At 43.1% G+C, this 19,816-nt stretch overlaps 1 protein-coding gene across 4 annotated transcripts in view; it reads right to left on the bottom strand.

Moving 5' to 3' along the window:
- ABHD2 (abhydrolase domain containing 2, acylglycerol lipase) overlaps nucleotides 1–17,853 on the bottom strand; it is a 43,351-nt gene extending 25,498 nt beyond the window's left edge. The window contains exons 1-4 of one of the 4 annotated variants that reach the window (XM_068957849.1): nucleotides 17,713–17,853; nucleotides 16,923–16,995; nucleotides 7,135–7,223; nucleotides 6,110–6,310 (exon numbers count right to left, since the gene is read on the bottom strand). In XM_068957849.1, coding sequence (XP_068813950.1) covers nucleotides 6,110–6,303 — 194 coding nt within the window. In that variant the 5' untranslated portion in view covers nucleotides 6,304–6,310; nucleotides 7,135–7,223; nucleotides 16,923–16,995; nucleotides 17,713–17,853. Of the gene's footprint in view, nucleotides 1–6,109; nucleotides 6,311–7,134; nucleotides 7,224–16,922; nucleotides 16,996–17,028; nucleotides 17,134–17,712 lie in introns of those variants that run through there. The other 3 variants (XM_068957851.1, XM_068957850.1, XM_068957852.1) reach the window with 3 other exon arrangements.
- Nucleotides 17,854–19,816: the final 1,963 nt, after the last annotated feature.

Here is a 19,816-nt window from a genome sequence, read left to right as displayed (position 1 = left end):
GGCAAGAACCACTTCTGTGGCACGTTACAATCCAGAAACATATCTCAGAACACCATGTTTTCAAGCAAGAATATTCTAAATCAGAATTCACAACACTGATTAACACAAACAGTAGGGAAAGCAGCAGTCATTCTCACCTCAACTTTATTATGATCCAGAGAAAGATCAAAGCTAAGGCAAATGCTGACCTGATCCAGGTCAGTTATGTTGTTTTGGTAATTCCACATGTTTAGTCACAGAGGCTTAAACTGTCCATTTCACTCCTATAATTTTTGTCATCTCAGTCTATTTAATTTACCACAAATTCTAGCCTTGCTTCAAAAATCTTAGCAGGTAAATCATGCACTTACAACCTAAGATAAGGATTTAAAGGTTATTCAAACCGATACTGGGACACAGATCAACTTAAGGTAAGTCTGCACTATATTGAGTTTGATAGTAACAAAACAATGCCTCTGTACCAATGCATCCCAGTAAACACTGTCCTCAGCAGTTGCACCCTACAAAAGCACATAGATAAGCTACTTTTACTTCACTGATGCCATACTAGATGAAAAACTAGTCCTGGAGACATTTTGGACTCAACCTGGCTGACAAACCCTAAGCATTCAGTTACTCAAGTACTGATAGCTATGGCTTTAGCACAGGTTGCTTTGCAATAAAGCCTCATTCCTGGCAAACAATTGGAAAAAGATGCTCCCTAAAACAAATCAACCTGTAGGCAGAAGGGCATGTATCCAGTCTACTTTTCCTTAGCTAAGCTTTAAAAAAAAAACAACAAGCTCAGTAGGGTGTGACACATGGAAAAATGAGTTAGAAACCATAGAAGCTGGACTCTTAAAGGTAAGCAATTAAGTATCCAGTTTAAGGGGTATTCAAACATTACCCTTGAGATTTCATGAAAAGACAGTCACTACTGTTAAGTTAAGCCATGTCTTCCAAACAATGGCCCTTTACTTACAAAGTAAAGCAGCTTCCCTCAGGCATTGATATTAAGCAGGAAAAGTGTTCAAGGACATGATAGAGGCTTCTTCAGCTACAATGCCTGCTAAAAGTCCAAACAGTTCTGAAAAAACAAACTCCCATAGAGCTTATCCCAGGGTAACAAGTTTCACTCAGTGGACGTGGTTCACTACCACTATATACTGCCTAGTGTGCGCTATTCCAGCCAGGCAGCTCAGAGATGCATGAGAAGCCAGGCAGAGCAGCAGAACTATGTTCCCAGTTACTTAATAATGCAGTTAACTTATGATATGGTACAGGTACAGAGTTCAGATAACTGGTCTTAACTGGCTGAGTGAATTCACACCCAGTTATAGCAACATGCTCACAAATGCTAAGTTTTTAAGCCCCAAATGCTCCATTTTAGCTATACAACCCAGCCCTACATCTTGATAGGAGTTCTCTTGTCCTCATGGACTGTTCTGAACCATCACCTAGGTGTTCAAATGTTGTCCTAAATCTATATTAGGAAACAATCCCAACACATGCTTGTAGATTATGTTTTAGTGACCAAACAGATTATGATTTCAGAGCACATACATCAGCCAGTATACAGGAATTTAGGAAAGCAACAGCTGCATAAGCAGCTCAAACAAAGCACATGAGAACTGTGCTATTTTTATTAGCAAGCATCAGCATTCAGATCCTCAAACATCTGAAGTGGAAGTTCAGCAACAGGCTTATTTCTGGAGCATTATTTCATTTCATCTGAGATTAACACTTTAAACTAACTCTCACATCATCTTGGATATGCTATTGTTTACTGGATTAAAAAACGGCCTAGAAGTTACCAAAGTCAGAAGACACCCTGAGAACTACTGCCTGCACTACAACAGGTGTCTTTCTCAGACAAGTGTAAAGGTAGCTAAAAAAGAAGCTAAATGTATCCTTATGTATTTAGAGAAAGCTAAAAAAGAACTTGTCTCTTATTTGATACTAAGAGATTCAATTTAAATGCTAGTCAAGAAAGCTCATCTAAAGCCCAGAATTCAATTCTTCCCTCAAGTATGTAGAGCACAGCTTTTTATGTATCAGCTCAGTTGTACTGTCTAATGCAATGCAAGACACAGCAAATACAAAACAGTCAAAATTTAAAGCAACTTTAAAGCAACTTTGGGAGCTTATTTTCCCATAACCCCTAAACATGAAACATAAGTGCATTAATGCACTTTGCATGAAGTCAGAGCTATTTAAAAGTGCAGATTGACCTCCTTATTTAAACCACCTCCTTCCCAGTTTAGGTAGCTTTTATTTGGTAGAGCGCCCATCACACACCTCTAACCTTCCGGGATTACAAAGAGAAGTGTTCTAGTCAAAACAGTGGATGATTACTACAGCATATTATCCTCGCCAGTGAGAGCTGCAGATCGCAAGACTGCTGCCAGTGACACAGCTGAACACGCAAAGAGACCTGGATCTCATAAGGCTGCTTCCCTCCCTAAGGTTAAGGGTCTAACTTAGAGCAAGCTGCCATTTTCTACCTCTCCAGAGGTTCACAGGCCAAAGCTTCAAAAATACTGTTCTTTCAGTTTTATTCTACTTTATTCTACCCAGTATAAAACAGAAAGGAGTTGGTAGGAATCAAACATTGTCATTAGTTGGAGAAAAAGAATATTAAAAGGGTTGAACTCAGCTTTTCTGACTGCTTCTCTCCTCACATCTAGGAAAGAATAATGACAGCACAGGAGAGTACTCTGGCATGAGGCAGCCTGCTTATCCAGTATAAGTTACTGTGTAAACAAAGGATGAGAAAGATCTAGGCTGGATCTTTGACAACATTTGCTAAGAGGCTTGACAGGCACTTGCTTCAGTCTTTGAGAAGCTTGCATTTGTTAAGGATATAACTATCCTTGCCTCCTGCATGCTTATTTCCTACAGAGTCATGGAATAAGCATCAGGCTTATGAAAAATAAGGATACACACTTGACAGTAGAAGAAACTGGGAACAGCCAAAGAACAGTAGCCCAGCACAGTAAATACTGATCAAGTTTATTTTGGGGTCAAAGAAGCTAGGGCTGTATTTCCATAGGAACAGGAGAACAGATAGCAGACTTTCTGTACCAGTTTAGAAGACAAGAAAAGGAGACAGCTGCAGCTAATGGTTTGGCAAGAGTGTTCACAAATACCAGCAGTTGTGTGGACTTTTAAGAGCTTCCAAGCAAGAGGTAGCTCTTTAAATGAAAAAAGGATCGGACTACACTAACTCACTTGGTAAGCCAAAGAACCAAGCTGGACGGTAGTAGAGGAAGGAAAGAAGAAAATATTAAAACCAGGTGGGCAGATTCTCTTGCCTCTCAGGGTCCGATAGATAACCGTTAGAAACTTTAGAGAACTGTAAACGTTAGCATTGCTTTTAACAAGTACAAGGTATTTGGTATGCAGTCATCTCATGCAGTTTTACTATCTAAAGCTCTTGAATTATTCATCCACCACTTGTTTCAATGAATGAAGCTAAGTTCATAATTTATTCAATAAATCCATAGGTAAGGAAGGTGCAATGGAGGTGCGTGGGGGGAAAAAGTCACAGACATGGTTTACTTTGGGGAATATAGGGACAAAGCGGCAGGGCTAGCTCAACTGAGCTAGACACAGCCAAGTCAGGAGACATACAGTAATTTTCATACTCCAACCTGAAAACCACTTCAGAAAATAATTCTTTACTCCCTTTTGATGCATTTAACTAAAGCTACAGTTTAAAGGCTGTTATGAACCAGGCCCTACACATCATTTTAGGTAGTTCTGAAAAGTTATTCTTTTACCTGTGCAGCTAAAGTCACTTCTGCTCTCTTCTTGCCACTCTAGCTTTTCAGCAATATCCTTATCCTCAAGGGAAGAAGGGGAGAAATTTGATCTCCTTCCTTAAAGGTAAGGAAACTGAACAGAACAGGTCTGAAAACCAGTTCACAGCTGTACAGCAGAATCAGTGGAAGATCTCACAAACCTGGTACTGATACAACAGAAGAGATTGCCAGGCTACTTATTCTGTATTCATGCCCAAGTTTGAAAAGAGCTGCTTAATCAGCTTTCCTAATACTCAGAACAATTAGGAAGTAATCAAAGCCTTACAAGATTTTTCAGTGGAGTATGGCACAAGCTGTCTCCAGCTAATTAGTCCTACAAATTATTTCATACATAATTGCAGGAATTTAGATACATTTGTTCCCTTGAGAGTCACCTTGAGACTAAAGACAGAATTTCTTTGATTTCTTTAATCTCTATATTTAAAAACATCTGTGATCCTTCAGCAGGATAACAAAAAAAAAATCACATATCATATTAGAACTAAGTTATCTCTCCTGCAAACACTTTCAAGATCCCAGAGCAATCATTACCTGGAGAAGAGAATATAAGATTGAACAATTAACTATTGACACATTTTATTCTGTTTTGTTCAGTTGAGTTTTTCCTGTAGCTATAGAAGCCTTTCAGGAAGTGTTCTGCCCATGGACCATGGGTTGGAAATCACTGCTACAGTTTTCAGAGAAGTGTGGCAAGTCTGAGCTCTGACTTGACCAAGACAAAGCAGACAGCCCAAGATTGCACACTAACACCACAACGCTAAGGTTCTGCAAGCAGCTCTTCTCTTCTGCAATTAATGCACAACAGATGCATTGCAGTTCTTTCAGACGTGCTCTTCTCTTTCACTCCTTTAGTTTCTCTTCCCCTCCAACTATGTTAAAGTCCAAAACATAGCTCTAATACAGTAAAGTTAGGAGCCTGAGCTACAAGAGCAGAGACAAAATAGGAGTGTACAGACTGAATAGGCTTACTGTAAGTACATCTAAGCTTCCAGAGTAATCTGAGATCAATATGCCTTCAGGATTGGTAATTAGTAAAGCTTCATGCTTGTTCTTTCACTGACTAGGGACATATGAACCTGGAATGCCAACACTGAGGTGACAAGCAGCTAAGATACCAAGTAACCAGAACCACCGGTCTTTTCTAGGGAGGCAACTGCTTTGCAGTTAAGGCACTAGACATAATTAAGATCCAGTTTCAATGCTCAGCTTCACCACAGACTTATGTTACCACCAGACTCAGTGCATCAGGCAACCCTCTTTGGGATCTGCTTTAAAAGGAATAATGCTTTGTTCCCTCTAACAGTTTAGGAACCTGATTGCCTAAGATCTTACACTGATGTAATCAAAGCACTTCATATAACACTGCTAAAAGCCTCTAATCTCCACTGGAATGGCTATCATTAAGTCAGTTCAACTTGTGAGATCCAAGAGGAAGGTTCACCTGATAGCACTCCAGAGCTTACGAGATAATTGACATATTTAGGGCTTTTAAATAGAACTTACAAGCTTAAGGTGATTGCAGTAGAAAAATACTGTAATCAAAATCCTTCCCCCTCCAAAGCCTCAAGAAACTGTAGTAAATGCTTTATATTATTAGGGAAAGCGAAGGGCAGCTACATTGATTCTAGAGTCCCTACAATGGGAGGTCAAGGACCAGTCTGCTCAAATACACAGCTGACCTTACGGCTGATTTGACAGCAAAATCAGCAGGCTTTTCTTACAACTGGCCAGGATGTCATTACTTTAATAAACTAGTTGTGAAATCTGTTATTGGATAGGGCACATTATCACAACAAGTCTAACAGCTTAAAGCACTTCAGAAAAATATAGGCACTTTAGAACTAATAGCTACCTGTGTTCATTAGCAGTGAATGAAATCTTTCCTTACTGGGAGCCCCAACAGATTTCTTCCCTACTAGAAGGGAGAGAATGTGATCAGGAACAAGTGCTGATTGCATTTCTCCCTCCCCCACTTCCACAGACAGGGCTGTATAGTGCAGTCCACTGCAATACCAGCATACAGATCCTAATAACTCAGAGTAAGCTCCTAGGGGCCGATGCAGTTTTCCATGCACCCATAGACAGTCCTGCACAAGGCTCGGTCTCAACTAATCCAGGTACCTGGGGCACTAGCAATAATAGAGAGTTGACTGTTAATACGTTGGTTTCCAGATCTAGAACATCTTTATTTCCTCACTTGCCATTCACTTGCACCCAGGTTTAAGAAATACACTAGGCAGAAGGATAGTTAAGTGCAGTTCCTCTCCCCACAGCACAAGGCAACATGCAAAAGAGACACTACTTACTCTTTGGTCAAAAGTGGGCAGGATTTGAGCAGAAAGCGGGACAAAGCGGAGTCCTGGTAAATGAGATCAGGAGGGGCAGTTGGGCTCTTTAAGTTCAGGCAGCGAACAATAACATAGAGAACAGCAGCAACTGCAGCCAGCTTCACCCCATCAAACACTGCCGGCAGTTCAGGGGTTTCCAACATTGCACTCATTTTGAACCTGAAGATTAAAAAATAAAGCTTTTTGCTATAGACTGATGGGTCTGAATGTAAATTGTCATGTTAGTGTGGTTAGTCTACTTTTATATTTAAGTTGTCAGTTAACACTACTACACAAATCCTAACATCAGATACCAACTCAGATTAGCAACTTAATTCTTGTGCTGGTCAGGGTCTTTAGAGCAAAATACACTTCATCTTAATAACTAGATGACCATTTGGGTAGATTTATTCCTATCAGCACCACACTAGAATTGCAGCAATGTCTCAGGTGTCAAAGCCTATAGTCAGCAGCCAGTCAATCTTGACCAGGATCCCAAAAGCGTCTAACTCAGCCTGGCTTTTCGCTCATCTTCTATTTATGAGGTAACATAGCAGCTTTGGATGTTTTTCTTTGCAGATGTACAAGCCAAGCTTGAGAAGGGGAACCTGAAAGAATTACTGTGCTATTTCCTCAGTTCAATTTCTGCAAGTCAATGAGAATATGGGCGTTAACTCCTGCAGTTATTTAAAGCAGTCACTTATATATTTTAATTCACTGTAGTCTGCAGCTAAATAACTAGGATCAAAATCCAGCCCTTCAAGGACCTCAGAGTAAAGGAAGGAAAAAAAAGTTGCACAGAACTAAAGTTTCCCTCCACTTTGAAAGAAGTTTCATGAACTGATCCAGCTTCTTTTGAACAGACAGTTCAAATAACTGGCTGCAATTATTACAGCGATACTTAAATCTGTACTGAAGGGGCAGGTTTTTCCCCCTTGGTCTTGGTCCTTCTTCAGCCACCTGGGTAACCCAAATAAGGTAGTAATTGACAAGCAAAGGCTTACCAGTGTCACTTTCTTCAAGCTAGAAGTAACCGGCAGGCCTCAGGAGATGCAGCTTTTACTTCCTGGTTCCTCCTGCTAGTCAAGTTACCCTGGGGAGGCAGGGAAGAGAGAGAGAGAGCAAATCAATTAATATTGATAAGGCTGCATCTCTGCTGGAAGATAAGAACAAATTTATGCAGAGGTCCTTTCACAGACATTGTAATTGATTTATATGTTCAGTCATAGCCACTTGTACTTTTTGATACACTGGTACTACAAGCCTCTTGCCAAAGGAGAGATTCCAAATTAGATCAGTTGCCTTTAGCATACTAATTTTCTCAACTGCAGCAGGCAAATATCTTCATAAGATATAGGAAGCAGTAAACAAGAACTGGTGCCACTTCAAAGGTGGCCATGGACCGCCAGAGCAGGGCTATGGACTTCATAGAAAGGCACATGGTCACCATCTTAGCAGCACAGTAGAACTGTCCTAGTTACAAAAGGTACCCCAAATCTCTTGACATTTAAGAGACTTGAAGCGACAGGCTACTGCTCTTCTCAACTGTAATATCTATGCTGTTACTGCAGTGCTAAATCAGATTGAAAGATACTTTCTACTTTTACATAGGATTAATAAAGCAGCATCACTTTTACAGCTAGAAGCTTGTAAACAGCCTTTACTTGGTTTCTACACTTGCATTGAGAAGTTATAACATATTGCACTTCAAGATCGTGAGAGCTACCAGGAGGCTCACATGCAGCCACTTAACTAGCACTCGTGCGCATACATCAAGGCTCATTACAAAAATTTGATAATGCCAATGAAAGGAATATAGCTTTAGGCCTGTAACTAAAATGTAAATGATATTTACAATTAGCACTTTGATTCCCTACAAGCACAATAAATTGATTTGGAATTAGAGCTTCCAAGAAAAAAGCTTCAGAGCTCTATCTGCTCCTGAGGCTGCCACCTGACTCAAAATAAGCCAAAAAGAGCCATACGAAAGCCTTACTCTTCTGCCTACAAGGAGGAAGCCTCAGAAGTACTGTCTATACTCAATGCAGTTATGCCAAAGTCCCTTGGTAGAAAACAAGTCTGACATCAGCTATTGATTAACAGCATACTGGAAGGCTACAGTTTATGTCACCATAGCTGCTTGCATTGTAGGAGAACAGAGGTGAGGAAAGCAGACACTTAACACTAGAGAACTCCAAAGCTTTTATTTTCCAATTCTGAGCTTCACAGGAGAGAGGAGTGAGACTATAAAGGCACATATTTCACTTTTATAAAGAGATTAGATCAGCTTCATATATTAAAATGAGAACTCTAATGTAAGGCTCCGCTATAATGTTATCTCATTTTCACACTTTAAACAGGTTTACCAGTGCTACAGCCAACTGAGTAGAAACCAAGAAACAAACTATAAAGCTTGTTTTCAGGGAAAGCACAACCAAGAGAAGAGCGCACTAAGTTCCCGAACAGTTGGTGACTGAAGGACAACCAGGTGCTGAGCTATTCTTCCCCAGCTAATTGTTGTCATCTTCCCATCACTGTTTAATTTAGTAACTTAGCAGGTAACATTTGCATCAGCATCTCTAAGACCTTTGTCAGCTGGATGTTAAGTTACTTTGCTGTTCTACAGCTTTCACATCATTGATGAATGTGTTAAAAATAAAACTGGGCATGAGCAGTCATTAACATTTTCTACTAATGACTCAATATAACTGACCCAAACTAAGCTTTACCTCCGAGTCTTCTCCCCACTAGTCTTCAGATTACAAACACCACACCTCTTGTGACACTTGCACACCCAGGTTTCTGCCTAACATTTCTGTAAATAGAACCAAACCATACTAGCTTGGAGTTCCTTAGGGGAAAAAAGGAACAACTTGCTAGTGAGCAGGATTATCCTTTTGACACTTACAAGCTAGTCTTTCTTCTAGTTAGAATTAAGTGAATGTGTTTCAGAAGTCATTTTAAACAGATCCAGGCACACCTCACACGTGCGAAAGATTCGTGCATTTGTCAACATCTTTACCTAATGCTTCAGATCAGGATGAAGGCGACACTGCTGCAGTTACACATGTATCTGCTTGTCAAGTATTTGCAGCAATCAGCTAACCAATGAATCTAGTCTACGAAGACGAAATTTGTAAGTACAGTGTCCCACAGTTCCAGCTGGGACACTTCAGGTACTTCCTGGAGCGGTTGCCTGGTATTTCTGTGTACCTAGGCAGACTTCTCTCAGCCAGAGCAGATTTGTGGGAGCTGAGCCAGAGTATTCAGCTCTAAAATTTTAGAGATTTAGCACACTAAAATGGATTTGAGAGCTCTGCCTCTAATCGCTTAGGACAAATGCCTCCCCTTTTTCAGGCAAGGATGAGGTCACCTTCCTTCTCCATTTTGTTAAATCCTTTTTGCATTGACCTAATAAACCTCAGGGTTTACGGAAAGAGGACAGATAACTACAGTGTTGAGCTAGTCAAATTTTAATCTAGAATCTCCTCTCTAAATGGGTCAGTATTAATATATAAAAAGAAGAGCAATTTTGTTTGTTCACAACACTGGATTCACTTTTAGCAAGCTAGATAAAGTCTGCAACAGATGTTTCAGTCAATACATTTAAGTCCTGTTTATGACTGAAGGCTAACTTCAAACTCCAGTTGCAAAGCAAGTGCTAGATTTGGGAAATCTTTTCATTCTTCCTTTCATCACAGAATAAAAAGTTGAAAGCCATGCTACAGGAAAGAATCACATTAGCACTATTATTAACAGAGCACCTGTACAAGTATAGCGAGAAAAAACCCAACATCTTCCCTTTTCAGATCAGAACAGAAAGAGGTACCACAAAAGCCAGTCGAGCTACAGGGAATTCCTCAAGTATTCCTTCAAAGACATGAGGTCTTGGGAAAGCCTTCACCAAGATATGCATTTGTCTATTAAGTGGAGTCACTATGAACAAATCTGAGACTTTCACACATTTGTAGATTTCCTGAGGAGAAAAGGCTCTTCTAGGGACAGAAGTCACTCTACTCCCATTGCTTCGTGGGGCATGCACAGGATTTACGTTACAGCTCCTCCATTCATGCTGAAGCTGCATGTGGCCTTGCATAATGTAAGGCCAACAGCAAAGACATTAAAGGAAGCTACTCCCTCCCCCTTCACTCAAGTCCCATAGTCTTTCCCTCTGGCTTTTTTTTTTTTTTTTTTTTTAAAAACAGTAACTGAAAGGCTGTCAGACTCATTTTAACATTAGAAATGCTTTGGGCTAAAATGAAGTTGCAGCTCTATGATATAGAGGTGTCCACAGACAAGAGCAAAGGCAACCTCATTAAGGGGGGCTCTACTAATAAGCTACTTTATGTTCATTTACAGTCACTTAAAAAGCTTGAAGAAATCCAGTTTCCAAGAAGGACAATTTGATGCAAAAGCCTCCTAGATACCCTCTAACCAGAGTTAGCATTCTAGCTTACCAGTGCTTTCAGAGTTCAGCTAGAGAGCAAAGACCTGAAGCATGTAGAAGTCTCCTTTCCTATCCAAGTTACACCTTCTAACAAGAATCACAAAACTCCTCCCCCAGTAAGATTCAAGAGCACAAGGCTGTTTCTAGACAGACTGTGCAGACAGACTTAGTTAACTTAGACATTTTGGGGAATGATGCAATTTTTCTTACCTGCACGGGGAAGAAAACTCCCAAAGCAAACCTGGTAAACAAGAGGGAAGCAAAAACCCTACTCTAAGAAGTTGTGACTCGACAGAGTCAAAACAGAAGTACTTAAACAACCTTCTCCCCCCACCCCACCTGAGGTAAGTTCTTCAGGGAATTTTTCCAGGAAATTATCTTTAATATCAGTCATAATTGATACCTCTTCTGAAGGATACATCATAAAAGCAACAGGCTTGTAACTTCTGATACCAGGTGGGATATTTAGAGCAGTATTACAGGCGTGAGCCAGAAAGGAACTTTACTAAGGAAAAGGCAGGAAGTCAGGGCACTACAAGGACAGGTTCATTTAGTACCAGCTTTTTGAACAGAGTAAAGCTTTATGCCAGTACATTATTTCCTTCTCACTCTAGGAAGCATACATGAGCACCACAGAAGGCTTAGAGACCATCCAAATGGAAATACATAGAGAATGTATCCAACAGAGAAAGATTCAGAAACAACTTGCCTTGAGAGGAAAGACTGCCAGACTAAGCTTTTGTGACGCACCAAGGACAGTCTGAGGTCACACACACAAGACACATGGCAAAGGAATCTAAGTAGTAATGAAAAACTGCAGCTTTATTGTACTGTCTAGTATCTTATCTTCTGATAGTACTTTATACAAAAAGATGCTTTTAACTTTTACTGAAAAGTGTTAAGCCTAAATTGCTACTTTATGTAGCTCTTTGGAGAGCTTGGTAGTTAGATACAAGCATTTTAGGACTATGCCACTACTAACTCCATAGTTTTGGGCACACAAAGCAAGGCATCATCACACTGCTTATTTCAAGATGGTATCTAACCAATCCAAGCTTAACACACACAGAGTCTTCTATTATCTTCAGTGGTAGCTCAGGAGAGAGCAGGTCAGAAGCAAATGCTGAGATCATCTCATACTGCTCAGTACTTCTGACCATTTAAACCAACCAGTTAAGGCTCAGACCTCTTTTTAAAGAGCAGAGGAAGTAAATAAGAATTAGATGAGCACTTCAAGTATTTAGGCTTAGGTTTTCAGGAGAAGTTAAAGATTCAGAGTCATCAAGCCTGGCCAAACCCATTAGAGTTTCATCATCCAATATCAGATGATTTTATCTCGAAGTAAACAGGACACAGTGACATGTCCCATCACAAGGATGATCAAAAAACACTATTTGGACAGCACACAGAACTCATTGGTTTAAGCCTCCCTCTGCCTTGTGCCCAAGTCAGCAGCCAGGCCGGATTTTGCTTGGTTGGTAAGCAGCAGATACTGTTTATACTGCATTCCAACAAGAATTTCTTGGCTAGTGCTTTCACTGAAATTTGACCTTTTCACTAGATACAATACTTGGCTCATGCATTAATTTAAGGGTACTCTGAGGCTACAGGGACAAAGTTCATAACACAAGGCACCATCAACACAGCAAGAGACAGGTGCCTTCAACTAAGGCTTTTCTTTTTCAGCGACTGAGAAGTCTGACACCTCCAGAGTAGGTGCCAAGCACCAAAGAGGTATGGGTGCACATTCCACGGCAGTCTGCTTGAAAAAGCACCTGAAGATAACTCTATAGCCAACAGGGCCAAAAACACTTCAGTTCTTTCACTTCCCCAGGAAGGCTAACTTACAGTAAAACGAGCCCTGAAATTTTCACTTCCTTCCAACCACTAGAAAATGCTTTTGTTTCTTCACAGAATACATCCTAATACATAACAGGTAGTTTTTGCATCTTATCTTACAAGAAAGGCAATATATATATTAGAATTCACACAGCAACACGGTTGGCTTCTTCTTGTCACAGATGGATTAAAAACACTGCATTAACTTATTAGGCACACCTGATGTACAAGATTAAACTAGAACAAGACCATTAAGGCTCTGATTATTCCACAGAAATCAGTTAAGTGCATCTTATCTCAAAAGAAAGGCTCATGTTATTTAAGCAAACAATTCATCTGTTACTGCAGGGCCATATCATTTTACAACACCCTAACTACTTCCTACCTCCTACAGGGTAGGACTTCTGCTTTTTGTAGGAGATCAAGCTTACTTTAAGGTGGGGGGGGGGGAGCTGGGGCGAGGAAGGAAATACTGCAAGACATCTAAGATCTTTCCACAGTCTTATAGCATAAGCAGGTGTGACTTACCTATCATATAGCCTTCTGTCAGCAGGTAGCACCAAGCTCAAGGGAAGAAGATGAAGAAACAAGTTCCAGCGCAACAGACAGGGCATGCTCAGCACTGCTTGTTGAATGGTACTGGGCTAAAGTTGCAGGCAAGATGCTGCTAGCATTAAGTCACAAATAGCTAAGTGAGCTAACATGAATTGTATTATAGACTAAAAACAAGCATCTGCTCTGTTCCTTCAAAGTGTTTTGAAATGCCGCATCATACTATCCAAATCTCACTGTCCTTAGACTCCAATCACTCCTCTGCCCACACTGTCAGAGCTCAGATGTACTTTTCAGAGTACCACCAGCAGCCCACAGTCCAAGCACAGTACAACTGTTCTTTGCTCAGCTACATGGCTCACTGCTGAGTAAGGGGGTGAGCACACTCCATGCTAGGCTACCTGCACAGCAGAGAAAGACCGTCTATCAACAAAGCACAAGCCAAGACACAAGCAGTGCTCACACTGGTCCAACCTTGAATCAACTAGTCAGAAGACACCTATACATTATCAGAGTGAAGTGGCATCTCAACTTCCGAAGACTTCAAACCCCCTGCTTACGTCACTTCTGGCCAGAGAACTGTGTCACAGCTGTACAGAGATTTGCAGCATCATTCACTCATTCTGTCCATGACACATGCTAGGGAAGTTAGTTCACATCTTTACATTCAAGAATTAAGCAAGAGCATTTCAGGACAAAAATAAACCGAAGTACAATAAACCAACAAAGGGCATGACCAACATACCTACACCTATTAAAGAGTACTCAAGTCTATTCAGAACACTAATTAAAGTGAGCTCCGATTTTTGAAGCACTGTAGCAATCAGCAAGTGTAAGTTTAAGGAGGGAGGAGAATTTAACTCGAACTGAGGGGAAAGAATCTGAGTGGTAGTTTAGGGATATTACAGCCATATATTTTAGGAAGTTGTTTCCCCTACCTCTTACAAGCATGTTCACTTTAACAGACACTGTTGATCTGCTTGCTTCATTTAGTACAAACTTTTAATATGCCCAACCAGCACTTCACAGAACAGTGTGTTCCAGTCAAAGACGAGCCAGACCTGAACACCCTCAATCTAGTCTTTCTGGACCCTGGATCTTCATGTGAAGCAGATGTAAAAGCCCAGGAGAGGATCAACTGTTAAAAACTGAACATCTCACTGGCAGCCAGTCCTTTCCTAGCTAATCCTTTTCTGTAGAAAGCCCATATTATACTGCTGAGTACTGAACACCTTGGATAGGTCTGAAGCTCAGTTCAACAGTAAATATTTGAGCAGCTAGTACATGAGACGTTTCAGAAGGCTTTGGTGTTTACAGGAGCTCAGTCCATACTGATAGAGGAAGCTACAATTGCCATTTATTGTAGTCAGGCTGAACCTATGATAACGAGAAACTCAAGTATTTCTCAACAGCAAAGTAAGCCTCCCAGCTCCAGGTAACTGTTATCCCTGGTGAACCTAGAGATACTGATGAAAACAATCTTTGTTATATTTGAGAGCTGTGATATCTCCTTCCATTGCTATCTCTAACAGAGCACAAGCATAACAGACATTTCAAGTATCAGGGCTGTGCAAAAACTGCTTTGCAAAGCATTTTTAATTAGTGCTGTCTGATGCTGGCAAGGCAAGGCTGGCCAGAGATGATCTTTTTTTTTTTAAACACCAAGTTAACTGATATAGCTGGAGAAAAGACAAGCCTCGCAGCACAAAAGCCTTCCTAGATCTGAAAGAGGCTAGGATAGCTGCCTGATGGGGTTAGCATCATTGCCACCCACATATGTTGGGTAAGTGGGACTTTTGTCTTTTCTGTATGAAGGACAGACTGTCCTTGTACATGGAAACAAAAACAACTGCTTGGTACTCAATTCAGTCAACTGTTTTTGATCTAATTTTTTTAAAGCTGCATATAAGCTTAGCCTTCAACCTAAATACCCCTTGAAGGACAAGTATTGTCTAGAAGTTCATTTTTCATATATAGAAACCATTGCTATATAATGCACATTACAAATAGCTAGCTAGAGCTACACTAACACAAAATAATCTACAAAACAATCTCAAGACTACAAATGAAGACTCCAACACACTAGCAGAACTGTGAAGATTTAGGCTTCTGCTAGAAAGTTAGTCATTTCTAACGTAACAATTAAGAAAGCCAAGTTGCTTTTTACATGGTAGGGTAGGTTATTGCTCACTGAGTTGTTTCTAATATTCCCATGGCAATAGCAGTCTAGAGCTGCTGCCAACAAGTGGACCAAGAAGGCAAAGTATATCATTAAACGTTAAATTGCTCCAATCGTAGGAAGGCACAGGTACCAGAACTTTCAACAACGCCAGCTAAGAATCTGGTTTGTACTTGCTAATTTTATCCATTTGGTTCATCTTTTCCACAGCCAACCAGTCACTACATGACACTGGCTTCCATGGCATTCGATGCGCTTGCCAAAGCCCAAGCAAGTAAGCTCTGCTGAGTTTCAGCAGAGCCAACTATAGGTGGTGTCTGCACCATTCAGCTGGAGTTACGAGCACCAAAGACCACAAAACATATACCCCTACAGACACTTTGCCAAATCCTCCTGGGCTTAACTTAATCTGTGTTCTGGCATTGCCAGAGCTATCTGAGTGAAGCAGGGATGGAGAGGCAGGACATACAGAGCAAAAAAGGGGAGTGATGGGACAATACAAATCCAGCAGTGCCCAGAACACTTCCGTTATCAAATGAGGTTAAACTATAGGAGGCCTGAATCACTGCTTTAAAGCCATCATTTTCTACAGTATATCAAGTTACAACCAGAAGGAGAATTGGAACTTGGGAGATTCGGATAACCTTTCAATACTCCTGTCAAGGACAAATCACGTTATTTTGTCATCTTCTCTTCCCTAAGACGCATTCCAGCACAGCAACCGTTTTAGTGAATTAATCTCTGGGTTCCCCCCCCCACCATGAGAAAGCTGATAAAGCAGCTTTATGAAACATTAAATATCTAAGCCGTTATTATTTACTGAATAGAAAAATATAGCTCCTACAAGAAGAGTAGAACAAATTAGTTTAGTCTAACTTCTTAAGAAACAGTTTTGCTATATGGAAGGTAATACCACCAACCTCTACGTCTCTAGAGACTAGAGGGAGAAGCTATTTCACCCCTAGAAAAGACCATCTCCAGCACAGTCCTAGGATAGCCTCATCGTCCGCCAAGCTCATTCACTGAATAACAGTGAAGAAACGCCAATGCAATAAAGTTGAAATATAAGTATTTAAATACAAGGTAAGAGAATAGAGAAATCCATAAATTAGTCTGCAGTTCTTTAATACCCTTCCTGTTTTTACCCTTGACTTTGAGACTGAAATAAATGATGGATTGAATAATAGAAGAGGCTACATGTCCACTGATTGAAGAAGAGATAAGAGAACTTATTCAAGTTCCTCTTGTGATACGAGAGCTAAACAAGCACATAGGAAAGAAGCTAAAGGAGAGGAACCAAGAAAAAGAGAACAATGGAATAGCTGAAGACCAGCTGCCAGTATCAGAAATCCCCTCCCCACAGGCAAAGGAAACAAGCATTATAAAAGAAGGTCTGAAAAAAAGATATTAAGCATTCAACTCAACTATGAACACCATGTCAGTGAGGAAGTAAGGAATGTGTCAGCATAAGCAATATTATCACTTCGCAAGATAATCACTGATAAACAAGGCATGCAAAATGAACACCCTGTGCCAGTTAAGTGCTTGTGGCTTATTAATCAGCTATTCCAGAAGGACATACCAGTAATCTGGAAGGAGAACAGCAATCTGTAAGGGGTAGACAGGAATCCTGGTACTTACCACACCAGTGACAATTGTACAGCAACAATAAGAGGAAGCTATTAAGAATTCTCTGAGAGCGCTACAGGAGGATGCAACTGCAGGATTCAGTTCATCCAGCTGTGAGAGTATTAATAAAGCCATTGCAGACATACCTCTTAAACAAGGGTTACAATATCAGGTGAGGGACTTCATCAGCTGTAATGTATCAACTGCAATATACAGACACTGTCACAGAAGAAATCACAAAATCATACATACAAGTATAAAATGAAGTGGCCATTACTGTCAGATAGGCTGATGAGGAGATTTTGGCAAGTCAAGTCTAGAGTTGCTGGAAAATACTAGCCGTGTCAAGGCCTAGGAGACAGCTGTGAAGAAGGGACACTTGTTTGGGGAGGGCAGTGCGATTTGACAGATACCGCACCAAACTCAGCTGCCACTGCCCTTGCTCGAGCTCACTTGAGTGTCACCATCCCAGGACCTCCCCTGAGGGGCCTCAGCTCCCAGCGAGCCGCCTCTTGCCTCCGCACAGACCTTTGATCCTCACGAACACGGGGAGAAGCGGGGGTGGGGGGGAAAGACTACCGCCACCGCCGCTTGCCCCCCGCATGGCTGCGAAGCCTCGCAGACCTCTGAACCCCACCGAGGGCGCAAACCAGGAGGGCAGCGCCGACGATAAGCGCGGCCCGGGCAGACAACCGCGGCGCTGCGCGCGCGGGCGCAGCTGCAGCCGGCGGAGAGCCGCCGCCCGTTAGAGGCCGCGGAGGAAGCGAATCCGGCCGCCGCCCCAGCGGAGCCGGGGGAGCCCCACGCCCGCCGCGCAGGCCCGGCCGCCCCCCGCTTCGGGCATCCGGCGGGCACCCCGCGTCGCCGCCTCCCGCCGAGCTGGGGGCCGCCCCCGCGCGGGGAAGGGGCTCCCGAGCGCCGGCGCCGCCGCCTCACCTGCCGGTCCGGCCCGCGCAACCGCCCGCGTCGCCAACCGCCGCTTCCACCCGTCTGCAACCGGCCCCGCGGCCGCGGCCCCCTTAGCAACCGCCCTCGCCCCCGATTGGCCGCGCCGCCACGCCACTCGCGCCCAAACCCGCCGGCGGACTGGTCGGGAGGCGGGCCGAAGGCGGGAGCGCGCGGCAGCCGGGTGGCTCGGATCCCATTGGCTGGTTGTGACGCAGAGGGGCGGGCTCCAGCGGTTCCATTGGCTGAGCCTCCTTTCAATCAGGCGGCGGGCGGTGATTGGCGTCTGCGGGCGGGGCGGGCAGGCGATGCTTGTGGGGAGCTGCGGCTGCCGGCGCCATGACGGAGCGGGGCTGTGCGGCGGGCGGCCTGGGAGGGCGAGGGAGCGGGCGGCGGGCGGGGACGGGGACGGTGTCTAGGGTCTTCCTGCCGTCCGAGCCGAGGGGGCACCCTCGGAGCACCCCTGCGGCGGTGCCCGCCGGCCCCTCGGTGGCAGGGCGTGAGCGTGACCAGCCGTGCGGCCAGAGGGCTGGCCGAGCCCGAAACCTCTGCAGCGTGGCCGTTGTACGCACCTTAACACGCTGAATACTGATAGCGTGATGCTAAGTGGCAATCAGAAACGCTCATTCAGGAAGGGCATTGTAGGATCTTCAAAACGGTGGTTGCGTGGCCCCGACGCCGCGGTGCGGCCTTGCGTCCCCTGTGCTCCCGAGCCTTGTTGGCGCTGCCGCACCGATGCTACTTGAGTGTCGCGAGCCTGGTGCCGGGGTGCGAGCTGGAGCCCTCGGGCCTCCTCTGCGGACCGGGCAGCACCTGCCCCCCGCTCCCCCAAAGGGCGAGCCTGGCTTCTCACGCCAGGGGGGATGCGTGACAGGAATGGCAAAATCTGCTCACCGATAAACAGATCTCGCGGGTCTGGAAGCACTGCAGGAAAACAAACAACGACGACGAAAATGTCTGCAACTTGATGTTTATAAACTTGCTTTCTTGGTAGCATCCCAAAAGCACCACGTGTCGTATTCCTAGTATCGTTGACTGTTTCTGGCTATGTTAATGGTCACTTTATATAACTGGATGGAAAAATCCTTTCCCTGATTGCAGACATTTTGTTTTCTCTTGTTTACTGGGAGTTGGAGCTTCCTACGCAGAGAAAGCTCTCAAGGAGCAAGTCACATTTTCCAGAGGGTTGTGTATCTACAGAGATGAGTAACTCCCATATCCTGAGTCACTGGGAAGACGGGAGCTCTGAGGAAGGACAGAAGGGGGATTGCTAACATGGAAATGGCAGAACAGAAACGACGACACTCCCACAGCTCTTGTCTTGTCCCTTCGTGCTACAGATGTGAGCCCATAGCACTCAAGTCAACCAAAAAGACAAGGCTTATGATGGTTATTAAACTCACTGGTGACCCAGCTGGGTTGAGGTTCAGTATGTCTGAATATGGCTGAGTTAGCTTATGATCAAGGTACATGATAGGCTTATTATATACACTTTGCTATTAGCCTCTTATCAAAGTATTTGAAGAACATGTTTTGAATATGATTACAGGCAATTGCAATGCAATTGATTCCAGCTGTAACATGGTTGCTTACCCTAGATGCAGGCAAACTGCAGGAAAACTCTCTGTGAAAGAGTATTGAGCCTCTAGGCTAATTGCTTTAAATTCTTGAGGCTGTCGGAGATTTCTGTGACCTGAAAGAAGCTCAGCTGTGAGAAGGGTGCTATCTTCACTGTTGGCCCATTGTCATAAGGCGAACCAAACAGAACACTTAGCTGCACCCTTCTTGCCCAAGAGGAGAAATAAAACCTATGGCAGTTTTTCATACTGGGGTACTCAGCTATTTCAGTGAGGACTGAGACCTGAGAAGCAGAATAGAATACAATTGAATAGGTAGCGGTACCAAGTCCCAGGTGGATGTGGTAGCGGCATCCAAACTACTGAGCTATCAGGATGACTGCATGAAGAAGGGAAGGGGTGGAAACAGTGTTGTATCTCCAGAAAAGGAAGAAGGAACTTAGTGAAAGTCAGTGAGAATTTTGCTTCCGATTTCAGAGAACAGCGGCATGGGGGTTCAGCAGGACCTTCTGGTGGGG

The sequence above is a fragment of the Struthio camelus genome, chromosome 12, assembly GCF_040807025.1.
Source record: "Struthio camelus isolate bStrCam1 chromosome 12, bStrCam1.hap1, whole genome shotgun sequence".
Classification (NCBI taxonomy): Eukaryota; Metazoa; Chordata; class Aves; order Struthioniformes; family Struthionidae; genus Struthio; species Struthio camelus.
The sequence above is the reverse complement of the archived record's forward strand: the minus strand, read 5'-3'. Positions and strand labels throughout refer to the sequence as shown.